Source organism: Emys orbicularis, chromosome 12, assembly GCF_028017835.1.
Source record: "Emys orbicularis isolate rEmyOrb1 chromosome 12, rEmyOrb1.hap1, whole genome shotgun sequence".
NCBI lineage: Eukaryota > Metazoa > Chordata > Testudines > Emydidae > Emys > Emys orbicularis.
The window spans coordinates 3,514,729-3,535,267 of NC_088694.1; the positions used below are offsets into that span (position 1 = coordinate 3,514,729).

At 52.0% G+C, this 20,539-nt stretch overlaps 1 protein-coding gene across 1 annotated transcript; it reads left to right on the forward strand.

Annotated features, from left to right (window-relative positions):
• Positions 1 to 1,580: 1,580 nt before the first annotated feature.
• On the forward strand, positions 1,581 to 13,553 carry LOC135886596 (tyrosine-protein phosphatase non-receptor type substrate 1-like). Its single transcript, XM_065414355.1, has 7 exons — positions 1,581 to 1,944; positions 4,058 to 4,372; positions 4,972 to 5,322; positions 6,985 to 7,098; positions 8,860 to 8,881; positions 9,715 to 9,754; positions 11,119 to 13,553. The coding sequence occupies exons 1-7, from the start codon at positions 1,581 to 1,583 to the stop codon at positions 11,374 to 11,376; spliced, it is 1,464 nt and encodes a 487-aa protein (XP_065270427.1). The 3' UTR covers positions 11,377 to 13,553.
• Positions 13,554 to 20,539: the final 6,986 nt, after the last annotated feature.

The window sequence follows — 20,539 nt, forward strand, 5'->3', positions numbered from 1 at the left end:
TTCAGGATGCAGGAGTGGGCTCCAGACTGGGGTAGGGGGTTGGGATGTAAGGGCCCAATCTGGGGGTGCAGGCTCTGGGGTGGGGCTGGGGATGAGGGGTTGGGGTGCAGGAGAGTGCTCTGGGCTGGGACTGAGGGGTTCAGAGGGTAAAAGGGGGTTAGGGGTGCAGGCTCTGGGCAGTGTTTACCTCAAGCAGCTCCCAGAAGCAGTGGCATGTCTCCCCTCTGACTCCTATGCAGAGCCATGGCTAGGTGGCTCTGCATGGTGCCCTGTCCACAGGCGCTGCCCCTGCAGCTCCCATTGGCTGCAGTTTCTGGCCAATGGGAGCTGCGGGGGCGGCACTTGGGGCGGGGGCAATGTGCAGAGCCCCCTGGCTGCCCCTACGCATAGGAGTCAGAATGAGGACATGCCTCTGCTTCAGGGAGCTGCGCGGAGCCATGGCACGTGGAGCCGGGCAAGCCCCAGACCCTGCTCCCCAGCAGGACCTCAAGGGCTGGATTTTAACATCTGAAGGGCTGGATATGGCCCCGGGCCGTAGTTTGCCCACACCTGAACTAGGGCAAAGCCCAAACCAGCCCCCCATATATCAGGCTGGGATTATTGCTGACAGGCCTTGCGAGGAACCACTGAAACTTTTCAAGGTGGCCCAGCCCAATTACTCAGCCATGTTTTGGGTTGGGAGTGTATTCAGTGCTGTAGATCCCTTCTTTGATCATGACCAGGAATGTCCACCACATCTCAGCCCAGGGGGATTACTTGAATGAAATTACTATCAGTAATATACAGAAGAATTTGTGATGCTGTAGCACTGCTGTAACTTCCATTGTTTTGTGGGTTCCTGTCTCTCATATATACACACACACATATATATATATACACACACACATATGTAATTAATTAATTAATTAAACAAACAAACAAACAAACAAGAAAACACGATGACCTGACAGGTAGTAAGAGATAAAGCCATCTCCACCTGGGATTGTATGGTAAGGAATAAGGCACTTTTAGATACCCAAAGACAAGTCATGCATATAAAATTTATGACTAAATGTTAGTTTCTCCAGGGCAATAATCCACAATTTGTGGTTGTGCTGGTTTGTCTAGACTGACATTTCTACCTCATTGTGTGTGCAATGTAAAGGGGTACAGACTCTGAAGGTGTGTAACTCTTTAGGGTAAGTATAAGGTGCCTGTCACCTGGGTAGTGAAGATGGGAACTGTTTGTGTGATACCAACAGGCCCAGAGTCCCCTGGTTGGGGTATTGGCCAGTGGATTTGGCCCAGCCCCGCTATTTTCAGTCAACGCTGATAAACCTGGTAGGTATTTTTAAGCTCGACCATCTCTTTCGTCTGCAGGCAGCAGCTGAGCCCCAGAGCGATGGGGAGATGGCTCTGGGCATTGCTATAATGCAGGGCAATGCTGTAAGCTCCTGCTGAAAGGAGACGTGATGGGCTCAGCCCTTGGACACGGGAGGAATTGTGCTGCATGTTACTCTAAAGGTCACCCCCTGTGATAGCGTCACTGGCTGTGTCCTGCCCCCGGGGCAAGGGGTGTGTCGAATAAAAGAAAGAGCTGGATGATGGTTGTTTTTGTTCCAGGGGCCGAGGCCGAGGAGTTCCAGCTGCTGCAGTCCCAGGGCGCCGTGTCGGTGTCAGCCGGAGAGACTCTCACTCTGACCTGCTCTGTGACTGGGCTCACTCCAGTAGGACCTGTGAAGTGGTTCAAGGGCTCGGGCAGTGGCCGCCAGCTCGTTTATGCAGAGGTGGGATCATTCCCCCGGGTGACTCGGGCTGTGAATGGCTCTGACACAAACTTCACCATCCGCATCAGTGACACCCGCCCCGAGGATGCCGGGATCTATCGCTGTGTGAAGTTTAAGAGGGGGGCGGGAGGCGATGAGGAGTTCACATCCGGCGCTGGCACCGTCGTGACTGTGAGCGGTGAGTGCGAGCTCCCCCCAGCCCCACGCCCCTCCCCACCGGGGGCTGGTACCAGGGCGGGGAACAACCCAGCTCGGCCCAGACACTGACCGGGGAGCTGCGCTTCCCATGGGACTCACCTAGACTGGCGCTGAAGCAGCCTGGTGGAGATTTGCCCCATGACAGGTGGGCCTGGGGGGATCTGGGCACCAGGCAAAAATCTCCATTTCTGTTCCTACCTTGGCCCTCTGAAAATGACTTCACATTGCGATGAGCACCAGGAGGGGGGCCTGGTGGGAGGAGGCAGGCATCAGGTTAGTGCCTCCCTGATCCTCCCCCACAAACATGCAGGTGCTGCTGGCAGTGGCAGGCTGATTCTGCCATCCCCCCAGTGATGCCAGTGTACCAGGCTGGGACTCGAGTCCCAACTGCGGGGCCATTTCCCCTGCCTTGTTCAGAGCTGGGGGGAGGCCCCAGAGGAGCTGGGAGGCTGAAGCATCCTTCCCTAGTTCGCTCCTTGTGTGTGTGCAACTGAACTGCAGCCAGATGCAATCCGGGGGGGGACTTTGCCCTCCCGCACTCGTTTAATTCCTTCTCCTGAAGCTCAGTGCCCCGGCCTGAGCTCGGGTACGTGAATGAGTCACGAGGCATTTGGGGCTAGATTCACAAGGGTACTGAGGCACCGGGGGGCTGGAACAACGTCTGTCGTGGGGGTGCTGAGAGCCATTGAACCAAACCCTAAACCCTGCACATGATGGAAACCACTTCAGTTCCAGCACCGATGCTGCGGCACCTAAACCCCAGACTTGGGGGCCTTAGGCTGGGTTTAGGCACCGCAATCCAGATGTAGGGTCCACTGTGACCCACAGAACGCCCAAGCCCTGAACTCAGGGTAGAACTTCCCTAGGCCTCTGGTTTTCCCCTCGGGCATTCAGATGCCTCAGCCCCAGAGCAATTCACAAACCCGCCTGCCTACCTCACATGCGGGGCCTGAGCTGGCAGCTGTGCTCAGAGACCACCCAGTGTATTGGGTCCCATTCAGAATTGAGGAGGAGGTGGTGGAGGCAGCGCCCCTCCCCTTAAACTTGTTGGTTCGAGCACTCCCCTGGGTGTGAGTGCCCCAGGTTCAATTCCCCCCTTTGTTAGGGGAGTTAAACAGGGGTCTCCTCCCCCCTCTCAGGAGAGTGCTCTAACCCCCAAACCTATGTGACCCTCTGGGGGGCTCCCTCAGTCCCTCTGGGGGGGCTCCCTCAGTCCCTCCACTGAAACTGGTGCATACAGAGAGTCACTGGAGCAGGGATCTGGGCCCTGGCCTCTCACCTCCAACCTGGGTGCCCAAACCAGCAGGCTCCAGCCTCCTCCTCTCTCTCTGGCTCCGTGACTAGTTATCCACAGTGGAACAGCTTCACCTGGGGACCCCTGTTCAACTCCGCTCCCCCACAGGCAGAGAGGAATTGAACCTGGGTCACCCCACCCCAGGTGAGCGCTCTAACCCCAGGCTAAGGGGGACACACCCCCATCACCATCCCCAGCTGTTGTGTGGGGAGTTACATGCCTGCCTGGCTGATTGACGCCACAACCACTAGGGTGCCTCAGCTGCCGGACTCCAGGCCGTGGGCTCCCATTCTTGGATCACGTCGTAGAGCTGGGCACCCCCTGAAAGCTGGACTTCGGCCCGATCACTACGAGAGGGCTGGGGCCTAGTGCACAGGCCTGTCCCCGTCCTCTCCCATGAGCTCAGGTAGCTCCCTGCCTCGCGTGGGTCTCTTGTGGGTCGTAGTCTAAGGCGCTTATCTAGCCCCGCTTTTTGGGTGAGAACGGGGGGCTATTTCCCACCCATAACCATAGGTGCTGGAACTAGGGGTGATCTCACACACCCCAGCTTGAAGGGGTTTCTATTTTATCCAGGGTTTACAGTTTGGTTCAATGGCTCTCAGCACCCCCATACACATTGTTCAGCACCCCTGCCCATGAGACTAACCTCCCTACACCCCAGCCCTTTGCATTTGCTCAGGGGCAGGGGCTGTGGCTCCCCCGATCTCAGGCTGTCCCCGTGGGGAGGTGGGTCCCGTGGGGCGGGGGGATGGGCTCTCAGGCGCAGAGGGATCTGACTGATAAACGCTTCTCCCTGCAGCCAGACCGTCGGCCCCATCCGTGTCCGGCCCCCCCAGCAGGGCAGAGCCGGGTCCCCCAGTGACTTTCAACTGCACGTCAGGAGGATTCTCCCCCAGAGACATCACTGTGACCTGGCTCAAAAATGGGGATAAACTCCCAGCCCCCCAGCCCCAGGTTCTCCCTGCACACGAAAGCGTCTCCTACAACATGTCCAGCACCGTGTGGGTGAGCCTGACCGCAGGAGATGCCCGCTCCCAGCTCACCTGTCAGATAGAGCACAGCACCTTACCGGCTCCCCTGCGTGCGACTTACAACCTCAGCGATGCCCTGCGAGGTAGGAGCCCAGCCGGGGCTGACCCCTGGGGGCTCCGCTGCTGAGGAGGGGCAGAGATGGATCCTTCAGCCTTTGGGCCGGGTAGTGGAGGGTCAGGGGGGTAAGAGGGGAGTCACTGAAATCCAGATTCAGGTCTGGACTCTGTCCTGTGCCCTTAAAACTTTGAGACTCTTCGCCCTGGGCTGGCACATCCCCTACTCCAGCCCAGTGGAGGGCGGGGTGGGGAAGAAGACGTTTGACTTTGTTTAAACCCTGGTAAGACACCACTCTCCATTTTAATGTACTCGAGCTGGGTCTGTCAGGGGGTTTTCCAGGGGGAAGGGGAGGGAAATTGGGGACACAGTAGATTTGTGTTTTCACATTCTGCTCATTTTAAAACATTCGCCTTCCCCCGGGTTTATGAGGGGGCCCAAGGCTCTGACATGTGGGAAGGCAACTTAGAGATAGCCAAGTTCTTTGCCCTCGGAAAAATATCACATGGCAAGTGGGACGTGCGCTCAGGGGGAAGGTCAGTCTGTCCAGCCCAGGAATTTCCCTGTAACTCAGCAGGAAAAGGAGAATTTCTGTAGATGCCGAGCGCAGGATATCTGTGTTCTCAGTTCCCCCCAGGCTGCGAGTGGACACTGCCCCAGCGGCACCTGTCGCACTGAACGAGTCTGTGACGTTCACCTGCCGCGCGGAGGGGTTTTACCCGAAGGACGCGAGTCTCACCTGGCTGGAGAACGGAAATGAGACGAATCTGGGAAAACCCTCTCCCCTGTCTGAGAATCCAGACGGGACGTACACGCTCCAGAGCTCCCTGGAGGTCAAAGCAACTGAGCAGAGGAATCAGTCCGTGTTCACCTGTCGGGCTGTGCACGATTCCCAGCCCCCCGTCAGTGCCAGCGAGACGCTGAGACTCTCCCAGCCACCTGCTGAGCCAGGCAAAGATCCCACTTCATCTACTCCAGGTAAATGTGCAGTCGAACCCCCCCCTGCACTGCTGGGAAATGCCAGGTCTGGTCTGCGGAACCCAGGGGCTGTTTCAGCCCATCTCCGCCAGGGGAGCCCCTCAGAGTAACAGCCACTCTTTTATTCCAGGATTATCGCTCGGCTCTGCTCTCCTGGGGCCCGTGGGTGGAAGGGGAAGGTTAAGGGCAGGAAGTGTCACTTTGGCCGCACTCTGTGCCCAGGGCAGATAATCTCAGCAGCCCTGCAGGGGTGTGACGGAGGCCCTTGGAGAGGGGCTCAGACACGGTCACTCCTGCAGAGCTGAGGATGAGGTTCCACGTGGCCAGCTAGTATCTTATGCAAACAGCTGCCAGCCAGAGCTGGGCAAACGCAGCAGGGTTCAGTTGAGTAACTGAACCCGTGTGTTTGGTTTGGGGATGAACCAGCCCCCGTGTGTGTTGCCTGGGGGCCTGAGTTCAGTGTTCGGCCTGTTGGAGGTTTCACTATGAACATTCTGCCCAGCTGATCACTTGCCTCTTGAGTCTTCCTCCTTCCTCAGAATCCCAAGACTGAACTTAACCCCTCCACACGGTGTGCGTCTGTGAGTTAAGGGTCTCTCCCATATTCCTCTCCAGCCCAATGTTGCTTGAGATGAACAGTTATAGTGTCTGCTGTGCCACTTGGGGGGGTGGGGGGGATTGCTGTCTAGTGCTGCCAGAAGTTATACCGAGACGCAAAGGCTTCCCCCCTCCGCCCCTTTTCTATAGCTATGGAACAATCCAATGGGAACACATTAACTTGGAGTTGCTGGTCTTCACTAGATGCGCTCAGCAGATGGGCTGAGACTGGTCGTTATTCGAGCTGAGTGAATAATGGATTTTTTGATGCAGGGACAAAATTTAAAACAAAAACAAAACCCTTAAACACTGTTTATTTTGACCCAAAATGGAAGTTTGTTTTGGGTGTCTCACCCTTTTTTCTACGTAAAACAAAACTTTAGCTAAACATCTAAACAAAACACCATGTCAAAATAAAGCAAGAGCGAAGTTTGGACTTTGAAGTGGCCAAAACAAGCCATTTTAGTTGTTTCCGCTGAAAGATTTGCTGAATTTGGCCTGAATTCACAAGTCTTTTTGGTATAAAGAACCAACCACGCACACTTTTTGGTGACTTCACTGTTTGCCAGAAAAACTTCAGCCAACTGTATCCACACACCTGAGAGCACCTAGTGAACTGGATTCCGAATCCTCCCCTAAACCCCACAGACTAGGCCTGAGAGAGACCAGGTGGGGGAGGGAATCTCTTTTATTGGGCCAAACTTCCGTTGGTGAAATGGACACGCTTTCAATATGCGCAGAGCTCTCCTTCAGAACAGGCCTATCATCTCTATAGCAGCTATGAGCAGGAATCCCAGGTCTGCACAATCAAACTCCGGGGAAGTTCCCATTTGTACCAAACTTCAGACCTGAGCTGTGGTTGAGATTCTCAAAGAGGCCAAAGGGAGTCTGAATTTCCATGAGCTGAGCTCCTAACTCCCTTAGGCTCCTGAGGCCTAGCTCACCTTTACTTATAAATATAAACCCAGATGTTCTGCATTTAACTAACTCAGTCTGGCAAGGAGTTTTTCGGTTTGACTATTCTGACGCTGGCCTCCTATGATCCCTGAATTTCCCTCGTTACAGATAGTTACTTATCTGAAGAAAAAAAGATCTACATAGTAGTAGCAGTGGTTTGTGCAGTGCTGGTTGTATTGGTAATCGCCGTCATCTACCTCATCAGAGTACGACAGCGCAAAGGTAAAAATGAATTATTTTCTGTGGGTGCCTGCCAAGGGGTGCCCTGGCTAGATCACTCTCTTCCCATACACGCAGGCAGTGCTTTACCAACGCACCAGCATCAGGGGGGATGGGATGAACCGAACTGGTTAGCGTTCACCTGGGGAAAGTGGAAGAGAATTTCACTCGCAGCTATAGGGAAAAGTCAGTTATAGCTTAAGGGTAACAGCCACTGGAATAGATTTAAGGTATGCATTATGGAAATCATATGTATGTGTCACACTTTGTATTCTTTTCTTTAAATTGCTCGTTTAGTTCTTTATAGCATCTAGGGACCCTGAAACCCTCTACTAAGATGCAAGCTAGACAGATGTAGGGGCAATGACGATAGATTCTAAGGGCAGTTATGGGAATTTAAAAGCTGTAGTTGAGGGAGAATGCCGGCCAGGACACCAGGTTTCTCTCCTAGTGCTCTCAAAAAAATGCCCAGGGGATATTTGACTTCCTCCTGGACAGATGAGGAGTAAAAGGGCCCTTGGTTTAACGCCCTCTCTAGAGGGCACTGCTGTATGGACACCAAGCAAGGAAAGCATTGACTGCATGAAAGGATGGGCTGCAGTGTTTGTCTTGGCAATGGGCTTAGCATGTCCATGAGGCAACCCCATTTTCTATGGGGACACTCTCACCCCCATGCATTAGAACATACTGGTGCTACTAAGATTCTAACACTATCCCATAGATTCTAGCACCTATCCCATAGAGCCCAGTACAGCTGCTAGGAGCAGGTGTTTGGATAACTTCAGCATTGCACTGTGGGAAGGACCAGTGCAGCTGCACCACTTGTTCCACTCCCAGCATGCAGGGAATACCACTCCTATAAACGTCACTGGTTTTGCCCGGTGGTGAACTAAAGACCTCATTCCAGGTGCTGCAACCAGCTAGTCCAACAAGGGATTGTACAGGGTCCAGCTCAGCCCGTGTGGGGATGTAGGTGTGTTTGTACATTTGTTGTAAGTTCAGGGTGTTTCAGGCACTGGTTTGTTGCAGTATCTTCTTGCCTAACAATGCAGCACCCCATTAATACATCACTGAAACATCAGCACTGGTTGTGATCTCAGGGTTTCTCAGTAGGGTTGTCCCTCTTGTCTGATGGAAGGCTAAATGGGAAAAGTCTCACTGCTACCATCCCCCCTCTAGTTTCTGCCAGTTGCTGGAGGAATCACAGCTCCCAGTACTGTGCCTGGAAGGCACTGGAAGATTCATCCCAAAAATAAGAGGGGAGGGGAGGTGAATTACCAGGGGATAATCTCATCAAGGGGATCTGATAATATTTTAAACAGCAAGAGCAATAAGACCTTCTCAGAACTCTGATACCGTTACCGGCTTCTGACTCCTTTCCCATCATTCCTCTAGCATGCTGCCATGTTTAACTTCATAAAGCAGGCCCATTCTGAAACCCTCCAGGCTGTCCGTAATATTGTATTTGATGCAATTTGTGTCTTGCAAAAGACACTCCTAAAATAGGAAAGGTTTAGACTCCACCCACAAAGATTTGTCCTGCAATGAAAGGAAAGGAGCTTTGCAATACATTCAGCAGAGTTTGCAGGAAGTTGCTGTTACTGGGTTTCTGGAAAACCTGATCTAGCAACTTCCACCAAAAAAGTTAGAAAAAAAGTAAATAGTGTGCAAAGGAGCTAAAACAATATAAACTAACATGAAATGCTGTGGGGAGGAGTGATTATTACAGTAAGGTTTTTTAAGTTGTGTTTCTCTTTTTAACAGGAAAAAGCTCCCCTTCTGTAAGGTAAGCACCGATCTCCACTTTCTTCATTGAACTGTTGGGTAATCAGTGAGGGAATTTAAAGCTACAGGAGCTAATGAAGTCAAAGTGTTGACACCAGGGATGAAATGGGTCAAGTTTTAGCTAGATTCCAAGTTTGTAACTTGAATCCCTATGGTTTAGGATGGTCTTCACTTCACTTTGAAAGCTCTTCGCCTGTACGTGGCAGTTGATGTGATGCTCAGTCACTAGTGGATGGAAGAGGAGAACCATGCTATGGAGACTTTGGTCTCTAGCTCTAGTGACATGGCGGGGTCGAATACCTCAGAGCCATTGTAAAGGCAAGAGTAGCTCATGAGCCACGACTCAGCCTGTTACAGCACACGACTGTTCGAGAGTTACCACCCAGAGACGGCCCAGCGAAGTCGCTCTCTGTACAAACAGTTACGAGCCAGCAAGCAGACGTCGCTGGAGATGGTTCTCCCATAGCACTGCTGAACGGAGGTTCCTGGCTGAGCGTACACCCTCACATTCATTAACGGAGCTGCAGACCTGCCACTTGTTCTTTATTGTCCATGCCCCACACAGGCAGCCTGGGGGAATCCAAATCTTCATCCTATGGCCAGCTGGCTATTTACGTCTGTGTGTTGTGTGAGGATAAACTCTGCAGAGTGCAGTTAGTTCTCCGTTGTCACAAACTGGTATCCAATGGTTCTCCCCTCTGTCCTGCGATCAACCGTCAGTCAGTCCTCAACCATCCTAACCTGAAAAATCCTCTGCAAAACTTAGTCACCCAGCAGTGCTACTGTTTTAAAATACAATGAGTGTTTGACTCTGTTCTGTTGCTTTTTCGGTAGGCTACACGAGCCCAAGAAGAGCCCCAGCACAGCTCCCCAGGTGCGTAACAACTAGCTTCTTTTGGGGAACCGGAGAGGGGGGAGCGACAGAAGATACCATGAAAATACCAAGCGTCAGGCTAAAATCACGGCAGTTTATTAAGTGCTCAGAATCTCAGCTATGCGAGCCTGCTTCTGTGGCTGGGGTGAAGGGAGAGACAGACAGTTCGCTCCCTCTCTAAATTGCATAGGGAAGCTGCCTCCATTGCACTGAATTTCTCTTCTCCTCATCCCCACCCCTCCCCAAAGAACAAGTCTGGATCTATTGTGACTAGAGCCAGCTGTACAATAAGCCAGGGAAGCTATTTCTAGAGTTATTTTGCATTCTGTGATGCGGCTCTGAGTAATTTTCCGATCAGAACGGAGCTCTATCCCCCCTGCCCCAGCTCGTCCACATGCTCACGCTCACGTAGGCACACAGCTGGCTGAACACTGGTAAGACCTCATCCTTTCAGGACATAGCAGCCCAGACCATGATCTCACTTCCACCGCTGCAAGTCTAGAGTAATTCTGTTGACTCCAGCGGAGCATCTCCAGATCTCCAGGGGTGCAATGGATTGCAGACTCTGGCTCGGTATTGCCAGCTGGTTCTTCCCTCCGAGCATCGTTCGCCAGCAGACTGAAGGGAGAATTCTTGCCGTGGATGGTAATAGGGCAGCTCAGTAGCCTGGAGAAGCCTGAAGGCAGCAAGCGAGTGTCTTGGTTAGTCTCGGGCCCTGTGGACTAGCGTGCTTCTCCGCCCCTCTTGAAACACTATCAAGTGTCCCCAGGAGCCTGAATGACAGTTCTAGAGCCAAGTTATCCAGCAACAGGTCCAGCTTGCACTGCTGCTGGCTAGATTGACCCCACACTGTCCCACCAGCATGCCTTAACCCTGCCCGGGATGGTAGATCAGTCTCCAGAGCCATTTCCGTCTTTGTTCCCTGCTGAACAAGCCAGTCAGTTGGCAGCTGATGCCCATAGTTGAGGGGTTGGTTTTGGAAGGGGGATGGACACCTGTCTCAGGATCCAGCACCACTAGTTCATCCACACAGACCCCAGGTCTCAGGCAGTGGGACTTTAGGTTCGAGCACATCATATTTGTGCTGCCCTAGCAGGGTCCATCCAAGGACCTCAGAGCACTTTAGTCGTTAATGAAGTAGTTGTATTCCCAGTTCACTGATGGGGAAACTGAGGCACTGGGCTACTAAGTGACTTGCCCAGGATCAGTCAGCAGCAGAGCTGGGAGTAGAATCTAGCTCTTGCCGCAATCTCCTGCAATAGCCACCAGACCGGGCTCTTAACTCAGGATGAACGGCTTCATATCCCATCTGTAGGTGAGACAGTTCCCTACTGACGCCATGTTTTCTCCCTCCCCCAACTCAGGATTCTGATCCCAACAACCTGACCTACGCAGACCTGAACTTCGACAAGCAGAAGAAGAAGAGCATGCGCCGGTTCGTGGAGATGAGCCCGCAGTCGGAGTACGCCTGCATCCAGACCGGCCAGCCGGCAGCCACTGAAGACAATCTCACCTACGCTGACCTGGACATGGTCCACCTCAGCAAGGCACCCAAGAGACCTGCCCCCCAGCCCGAGGAAGCCATCTCAGAGTACGCCAGCGTCCAAATCCAAAGGAAATGATCAGGGCTAAAAGCAGTCCGGGGCTCACTGGGTTTTCGGTGAAGTCTGGCAGGCCCCTAGCTGGACATGGAGCCCTGGTCCTCCAGCACTGGCTCTCAATGGAGGCACCAGGAGCACAGTGGAAGTGTGTGCCAAGCTATGGTCGCTGCATTTCTGGGGCTGGAATGCTTCACACTGCGTGCGGCAGCCTCCCCATGCCACTGTGTCCTCACTTGAGTGAATACCAACTTCCACACCCGGCCCGGAGAGGCCCAGACTGAACTCAGACCCTCACACAGTGCAGCTTTATTTCTGGACCAGTATCTCTGCTATTCCCCCCCCTCCTCCCCACTCCCCTGGTGATTTGTCACCAGACTGGAGAGGTCCTTCGCTTGGTGCACCGAGTTTGCTTTCACACGTGTTAAGCAGACAGACTGTTTTCAGTGCTTCGCTGGTGCAGTGGCCTAGTCCACCTCGTAACCTCTCCAGACAAGGGCTGTGTCAGTCTAGTGAACACCTGAGTTTCTCTGCAGCCAATTTAGTACGTCATGTGCGTGGAAGAACCAGCTAGGCTGCCTCAGATCAGCCACCTGAAGGAGAGGAGGCCATTTTGGGAGATAACTTAGTGGCAGAGAGCTGTCTGGCAGCAGGCTCTGGACTGCTGTTCTCAAGGCAACATAGGCCAACTAGCTTGCCTGATGGAGTCCCTCTGTGAAGAGCAGACTACGCCCTCTTCCTCCCTCCTCCTGTTCCAGAACCCGCGTCTGAACGAGACTGCTCATTTTAGGCACAGCTTTTCCTCCAAACTAAGTGTGTCGTAAGTAATTCCTTAAGTTTCCACCTGAGGTTCCCCCTCCCCAATCATCCCATCCTTGGGGCAGTATGTTAAGACCAGTGACCCCCTCGTGCCCTTGAGGGTTGAGCACCAGGCTGTGTGTCTCACACTCTGCAATCAGATCACAAAGTGAGGACGTTTCTCAGCACTAGAGCACCTTGGGCTGGGGAACGCAGCCTGCGGAGCTCCCTGGGCAGAGCGGAGATTCTTGATCCGACCCTGGAGCCAATCACAAGCTACACTAGTCGTGAGCTGATAGGCACCGCCGCTCCCAGGCCTGTGTTCCCCTGGTACAGAGCATCCTCATTACCAACCACAGAGCTTATCCTCATGAGACTGGGACTAACGGGCTTCCTACAGAAGCTTGTGCTAGCCGGGGTGGGGGAAGAGGCTAGCCAACCTCTACTGCCAGAGCACAGGCTACTCCCAGGGCTATGCTGCCTTTCAGCACTTCCTGCGGGCCAGGTCATCCAGCACTCCCGGCCCCAGTGCCTGGAAGGAAGAAGAAAGCCTTGATGCACAGGGGAGGGCATCCCCCGGAGAACAACGTCACCATGTTTTGACTGTTTGACATGTAACTGTTAATCTTTAGCGCTAAAAGCCAATGCTTGTGTGTCGTCCATGGGTGGAGTGCTATGTGTTCATCACTAGGATGAGACGTGCAAAACTAAGTGTCAGAGTCAGCGTGATAATCCCCAACCCTGTCAAGTGAAGTCCCGGTAAGCAAGTAACCCTCTCTCAGCGCTGCGGGGAGGGGTGCGGATTTCTGACTTCTCGGCCTTCCCCACTGCCGGGTAGACTTACCGGCCTAGCAAAGAAAAGTGGCAAACGAAGCTGAAATGCAGCCACAAGTGGCATTTCAGAAGCAGCCGCCTTCCTGATTTTCTACATGGGAGGTTGCAGATAATGCAGAGTTTCAATTTTCACCTTATCCCTAGGATTCAGGTTTCAAGATTCCCAGGGCCAAGAAGAGCTGGGCTAGGCAGCTGGCACTCCAGGCAGTGGATTATACCTGTTTACGCCAGGCCTGAATGTGGCCCCCTTGCCCAGTTAGTGTGATGGCCGAATGCCCTTTCACTGCCCTCCTTTCCTCAGCAGTATTAAAGGGAACACATGGGACTTGTGGTACCATTCCTTGGAAGGAGGGCGGACGAGGGAGAAATAATCTAGCACTAAAACGTGTTGGAAACCAGATTGTATTCTAGCTGCTTGATCCTGCAGGGAGCAGGGGAGGAGGAAGGGGAAGCCAGGAGATCTACACAGGATGTTTCAAAACCAACAAGTTGACCACTTGTACAGATTGCAACATATTTTTTGTTTTGTTTTGTTTTGCTTGCAGGATATTTTTGTAATAAAAAGTTCAAAGTTCTGTCTTGCTTGTGTGTCGGTGCCAGCTGCAGTGCTCAGGGCCCCCTGCCACAGGGAAGCCAGAACACCCTTCCTGGGTTAGATACCCTGGGGGACCGGGGAGGCAAATCTGAGTCATTCATGTTCTCAGACCCTTTTCCCCATCTCTATGTACTGCCCAGTTTTACTCCGTCCCTCGCTTGGTGGTGTCGGGGAGAAGAATTTGCAGGGCTGAGCACAGCTGCTTTGTACGTCTAAAGCATCGTCTATCCAAGAAGCTCCAGGGGCTTCACAGTGCAGCCTCGCGGCCCCTCTGCAAGGCAGGGCAATGTGATCCCCATGGAGCAGACGGGCAGACTAAGCCGCAGGGTAGTGAAGAGCTGGGTTTTTAAACAAGTCTGGCCCTCAAAGGTGCAAGTGCAGTCGTGGTAACTGAGCACAACTGCACGTGCAATTCAGGCCAGTGGGACCATTTGCATGCACAACTGCGGATGGGACTTAGATGCACACCTACCTATCCAGCAGCCCTAGCAAGTCAGCGTCAGGATTAGAACTCAGGAACTAGTTTAGTCTTGTGCTTTTCTAAACATTAGCCCATGCTCCTTTTCCCTCACATCTCTTCCCCAGGCCTCCCCCCAAAGCTTTCTGCCAGTCATTTGGTTTTGCTGACTGCTCAGTCCATAGCAGAGCATCAAATAATGCTAACAGAAGCAGTTAAAACCTGTGTCGAAAGCCAGCCTGCTAAATTGAGTAAGTATTTGTTCCTCTTTCTTAGTTTAGCTTTCTGTGGCTTAGATGTCTGGATCTCAGACAAGGTCCCGTAACCATCTGCCTATGGTTAGACTTGCTGGGCCTCTTGTAAAAGACCCCATAGCTTGTGCTGATGGTAGCTCACTGCTGAAGCCCAAAACAGGTTCTCAGTACAACTACCATTGGCTGAAGCCTACTTCTGTTTGAGATGAAGCTCATTGTTTGGAGGGTGACAAAGGTCCATCCCTTGCAGCAGAAGAATCAAAAAGCAGGGCCAGGACCCTGAGCAGCATCAGGTGGAGAAGGAGGGGGTTTTATCAGGAGATTGCACTGAACTGAAGAGGGAGGAAGCAGTAGGACCTGGTGACATAAGCCCCTGGCATGCGGTGTGTTTCCCCACTTCTCGTGCCAGGCTAATCCGCTGCCATGAAGCAATTCAGCCAGACATCCACAGATTCCATTTCCATACAGCTGGGAGAGAAACAACATGATGCAGACATAGTGTGTGGAAACTTTCCAAGTGATTCCCATGAGTCTGTGGCTGACCTTCAGGGCTCCTACAGCTTGCAAGGGGGATGCGAGAACTGCAGAGACCGAGTCCTGCAGGCAGTAGCAAGCAGGCTACAGGAGGACTCAGGAGCATAAGTCTAGGGTAGCAACCATTGGATGGGTCTATAAGGTGGGACTGAGCTTTCCAGAAGGAAGAACGCGTGCTGGGAATAATGATGGGAAAACACTAAGGCCTGCAACACGAATGATCCAAGACACTGTGGGTGTCTGCTGTGTTTAGGGGCAGGAGGGGGGAGAAATACTGGGATCGTCCTTAAGAACAAGAGATCTTGAAATAATGGTTCAGTGACTCCCAACTGTCAGGAAGCCCAAAATGTTTTCAGACCAACCATGATCCTTTCCAAGCTTAGAGAGTTATTTACCCTGCCCAAGGGCCCCTTGTGTAGTTACAACCCACCTGTGCCCCCACGCGTCTTTATCGTCCACTCTTGCCGTTCCACCCCTCCCCCAGGGAACGTGGTGCCGTGGTGGGTGACTCAGGTGAGTGGAAGTGGGGGAGTGAAGGGGTGGGATCTGGCCACAGGGGCTGTGAATTAGCAAACCCTAGCTTTGTTGGTGGAGCTCCCCCCAGGCTTAGCCCTGGATGCAGACAGGTGGAAGTCAATAGTAACAGGCGTTTCAGAAGGGGAGCCCTCTTCCAGAGATGGGCCCTTCCACCATGACCGCTCCAGCTCTGGAGCTCCAGCATTGTCAGGGTCCCCTGGAGAGCCCATTTACAGGGGTAAGCACGGCTAGGTCTGGGGGTGGCAAGAGCCCCTACGCAGGGCAGCCCCCTCCATTCCGCCTCGGCGAATTAACCCTGTCCGAGCAGCAACGCAGCCCTGCTCCCTCCTGGCTACTCTCCCACCCATTAACCAACATCAGCCTACAACAGCAAACAGGTCCCTGGCACACAACCGCTTGCCATGCAGATGGTCCTTCAAGTCCCACTGAGCAAGGCGGGGCTGTGTCCGCCAGAGCCCCTCTCCCAGCAGGACCCCCCAGCAGTGTCATTCTGGTAGCCATCTGGGGAGTACGCCTGCCTGCCTGCTGTGCGGGGGGGGAGGGGGTCCACGTGCCCCCAGGGAGCTGGGGAGTGTAGCAATGAGTTTCAGTACAGCTGTGGCTGACTGAAGCCAGAGCAGACTACAGAGGAGAAGTTCAAGCAGCAAACTCACTTCCTTACTTCGGATTTCCCAACAGCTGAACCAGCAGCCGCTCAGACCACAAAACGAACAAGACTGAGAACACGGAGAGGGAGATTTCCTGTCCCTGTGGTCAGCGGGGCACTAGGAGCCCCAGGTTTCCGTGTTTACAATCCCCCAGCTCAGAAGCTGGTGCTGAGCCTCCCCCCCGCTCTATTTTATCACTGGAGCAGAATTGGTTCCTCTCTCTGCAGTCCAGCCTTTCTACCCTCGGGATCTCGTCCCAGCGCTCCAGCCGGTTCAACCACGGCGGAGCGGCGGGTGTGCAAATCCGTCCCCCAGCCCCCATTCAAAGTTTGCTTTTGAAAAGAGACTAACCACACTGAGCTTCCAGGGAAGAGGAAAGTCTCTGGCGTTGCTCCAGCCCCTCACAGCACACAGCTGAAGGCTGTGACCCTAATAACTAAGCCTGCTACTGGTCAGTGCTGCAGTGTGGAAGGGTTACCTGGTGCTTTGAAAGAAGAAAAACCCCACAGCTGTTGAATAGCCTTCCTGTGTGTTACTCAACTAACCCCTCACTAGTGCCTTTCAGAGAGGGGGGAGGAGAAGGACGTTAAAGAGGCACGAGAAGAGGTTGCCTGTCTGGTAGTGGGAGAGCTGCGGCTTATGGCACAGGCCTTCTTTCCCCAGCTAAGGCTGAAGCTAGCCTCCCATTAGACACACAGACACACTCTGCCCAAAGCAGCCAGTCACCCTGCAGTGTCGTGGCAGATCATGCCCAGGGAGAACTTCTGAATTTTTGTTTTGCTCATTCTCCTCCCTCCAACAATTTAAAGTTAGGGTCTTTCAATGCATCCCACTGACAGGGCAGGTTTTCCTGAAGTGGGGTAATCACACACGCCCCCATTTCCAGCTGGCCTGGCCAGTCTGCAGACTGGCTGTTAGCCCTGCCAAAAAGCACTGTTTGATTAGGTGAGCGATGTTAAGAACAAGAACATAAGAACGGCCATACTGGGTCAGACCAAAGGTCCATCTAGCCCAGCATCTTGTCTTCTGACAGTGGCCAATGCCAAGTGCCCCAGAGGGAATGAACAGAACAGGGAATCATCAAGTGATTCATCCCTGTCGCCCATTCCCAGCTTCTGGCAGAGGTTAGGGACACCATCCCTGACCAGCCTGGCTAATAGCATTGATGGACCTACCCTCCATGAATTTATCTAGTTCTTTTTTTAATCCTGTTATAGTATTGGCCTTCACAACATCTTGTGGCAAGAAGTTCCACAGACTGACTGTGTGTCGTGTGAAGAAGTACTTCCTTTTGTTTGTTTTAAACCTGCTGCCTATTCATTTAATATACTGACCCCTAGTTCTTGTGTTATGAGAAGGAGTAAATAACACTTCATTTACTTTCTCCACACCAGTCATGATTTTATAGACCTCTATCATATCCCCCCCTTAGTCGTCTCTTTTCCAAGCTGAAAAATCCCAGTTTTATTCATCTCTCCTCATACAGGAGCTGTTCCATACCCCTAATCATTTTTGTTGCCCTTTTCTGAACCTTTTCCCATTCCAATAGATCTTTTCTGAGATGGGGCGACCACATCTGCACAGAGTATTCAAGATGTGGGAGTACCATGGATTTATATAGAGGCAATATGACATTTTCTGTCTTATTATCTATCCCTTTCTTAATGATGCCCAACATTCTGTTCGCTTTTTTTACTGCCGCCACACATTGAGTGGATGTTTTCAGAGAACAATCCACAATGACTCCAGGATCTCTTTCTTGGGTGGTAACAGCTAATTTAGACCCCGTTATTTTATATGTATAGTTGGGATTATGTTTTCCAATGTGCATTACTTTGCATTTATCAACACTGAATTTCATCTGCCATTTTGTTGCCCAGTCACCCAGTTTTGAGAGATCCTTTTGTAGCTCTTCACAGTCTGCCTGGAACTTAACTATCTTGAGTAGTTTTGTATCATCTGCAAATTTTGCCACCTCACTGTTTGCCCCTTTTTCCAGATCATTTATGAATATGTTGAATAGAACTGAGCCCAGTACAGACCCCTGGGGAACACCACTATTTACCTTTCTCCATTCTGAAAACTGACCATTTATTCCTACCCTTTGTTTCCTATCTTTTAACCAGTTACCAATCCATGAGAGGACCTTCCCTCTTTCCCATGACAGCTTACTTTGCTTAAGAGTCTCTGGTGAGGGACCTTGTCAAAGGATTTTTGAAAATCCAAGTACACTATATCCACTGGATCCCCCTTGTCCACATGCTTGTTGACCCCCTCAAAGAATTCTAGTAGATTGGTGAGGCATGATTTCCCTTTACAAAAACCATGTTGACTCATCCTCAACAGGTTATGTTCATCTATGTGTCTGACAATTTTGTTCTTTACCATAGTTTCAACCAGTTTGCCTGCTACTGAAGTCAGGCTTACCAGCCTGTAATTGCCAGGGTCACCTCTGGAGCCCTTTTTTAAAATTGGCGTCACATTAGCTATCCTCCAGTCATTTGGTACAGAAGCTGATTTAAATGATAGGTTACAGACGACAGTTAGTAGTTCTGCAATTTCATATTTGAGTTCCTTCAGAACTCTTGGGTGAATACCATCTGGTCCTGGTGACTTATTACTGTTTAGTTTATCCATTTGTTCCAAAACCTCCTCTAATGACACCTCAATCTGGGACAGTCCCTCAGATTTGTCACCTAAAAAGAATGGCTCAGGTTTGGGAAACTCCCTCAAATCCTCAGCCGTGAAAACCGATGCAAAGAATTCATTTAGTTTCTCCGCAATGGCCTTATCCTCCTTGAGCGCTCCTTTAGCACCTCGATCATCCAGTGGCCCTACTGGTTGTTTAGCCGGTTTCCTGCTTCTGATGTACTTTAAAAAAAATTGCTATTACTTTGAGTCTGCTAGCTGTTCCTCAAATTCTTTTTTGGCCTTCCTAATTATTATTTTTACACTTCATTTACCAGAATTTATGCTCCTTTCTATTTTCCTCACTAGGAGTTAACTTCCACTTTTTAAAGGATGCCTTTTTGCCTTTCATTGCTTCTTTTACTTTGTTGTTGAGCCACGGTGGCTCTTTTTTGGTTCTCTTACTATGATTTTTAATTTGGGGGACACATTTAAGTTGAGCCTCTATTATGGTGTCTTTAAAAAGTTTCCACGCAGCTTGCAGGGATTTCACTTTTTGCGCTGTACCTTTTAATTTCTGTTTCACTAAACGTCCTCATTTTTGTGTAGTCCCCCTTCTGAAATTAAATGCTACAGTGTTGGGCTGCTGTGGTGTTTTCCTTTATTCCGTGTTGGTTAGACTTGAACTGTTTCTGCCAGATTTTCCCTCTCACTCTAGCTTCTGTCAGGACCCTCCTGCCTTTCAGCTTTTGACACCGGACATTAACTAGCAGCCTGTTGATTTTTCTGTCCCAGACTCACCATTAAGGGGAGCTCACGTATCAGCTATTGGAGAGATCAGAGCTCGTTCTCACTGGCTAGATGGTGCCACCACGTGCTGCTATTTTACTTGCAGGTCTGTCCCATACCTAAGCATATGCCGAAAGCCTGTAATGTACTTTCATGGAGCAGGGTCTGTACCTCAATCAGTCCCCGGATAAACTGACACACAAGCTGTACAGGAAGAGCCGTGGTGGCCCAAGGAGCAATAATTGCTGGGGAGGAGCGTGGATCGTTAACCGTTGGAGAGGACAGTTCGCTCACTGGGCGTGGGGAAGGCTCACTAGACACACCTTCTTTCTTCCTCCCGTTACACAACTCTAGGTTTCCAAACACACACACACCCTCTGCCTCCTTTGCATGTTACAAAGCAGCTACAAAGGCTCATCTCCAGGCCACAAGGGGAGGCTACAGGATAAGTTACCTGGCAGCTGCCAGCAATACCGCTGTAGAGCACACCTAGGACAGAGGCAGGGTGCCTTCCCCACCAAGGTGATGCCCCATCAAGCATCCCCCAAAGAGGGTGGCACTGGGGTGTCCTCCTTCCCATGGGCCTGAGCTGGCCACAGAAGCACATTCCCTGGCAGGCCAAAGTCCTCTGCCCCCATGAAACATACAACCCAATCTGCAGCCATTGCTAAGCAGTACAGCTGCAGGTTACCTACCAACCCCCCCACTACCACCACCCTCCAGGGTGCACACCAGCCTGTCCACGAGTCAGCAGCCACCCTTCACACCACAGGTGCTGCAGGTCAGTGGTTACTAGCCCCCAGGCACGGCCCCAGCAGATAGAGTCCTGAGCCCAGAGTTTGTAAAGCAGAGGCAAAGCGTTCCCCGAAGGGCTGCCATGCAAACCGTCTCCAGAGACAGGCAGCATCTCAGGGCGCCCTCCCCGAGGAGCTTCCCGCAGCATTAGCACCGGTGGGCAGCCTCCCCCTTTGGTGGCTAACTGGGCTGTCCAGCTGAAGGAGTTACAGAGGATGAGGAGAGGCAGAAAAGCCACAGCTCTCAGGGCCAGCACACAGTGTTCATCCCCAGCTGCAGGAAGGCGCCGCCTGCTTCAAACTGCGTCCAACCAAGGTCG

Coding starts and splice junctions, on each gene's coding strand:
- LOC135886596 (XM_065414355.1), top strand. CDS start 1,581: ATGATGGTTGTTTTTGTTCCAGGGGCCGAGGCCGAGGAGTTCCAGCTG. Junction 1,945..4,057: donor CACCGTCGTGACTGTGAGCG/GTGAGTGCGAGC, acceptor TTCTCCCTGCAG/CCAGACCGTCGGCCCCATCC. Junction 5,323..6,984: donor TCCCACTTCATCTACTCCAG/GTAAATGTGCAG, acceptor CCCTCGTTACAG/ATAGTTACTTATCTGAAGAA.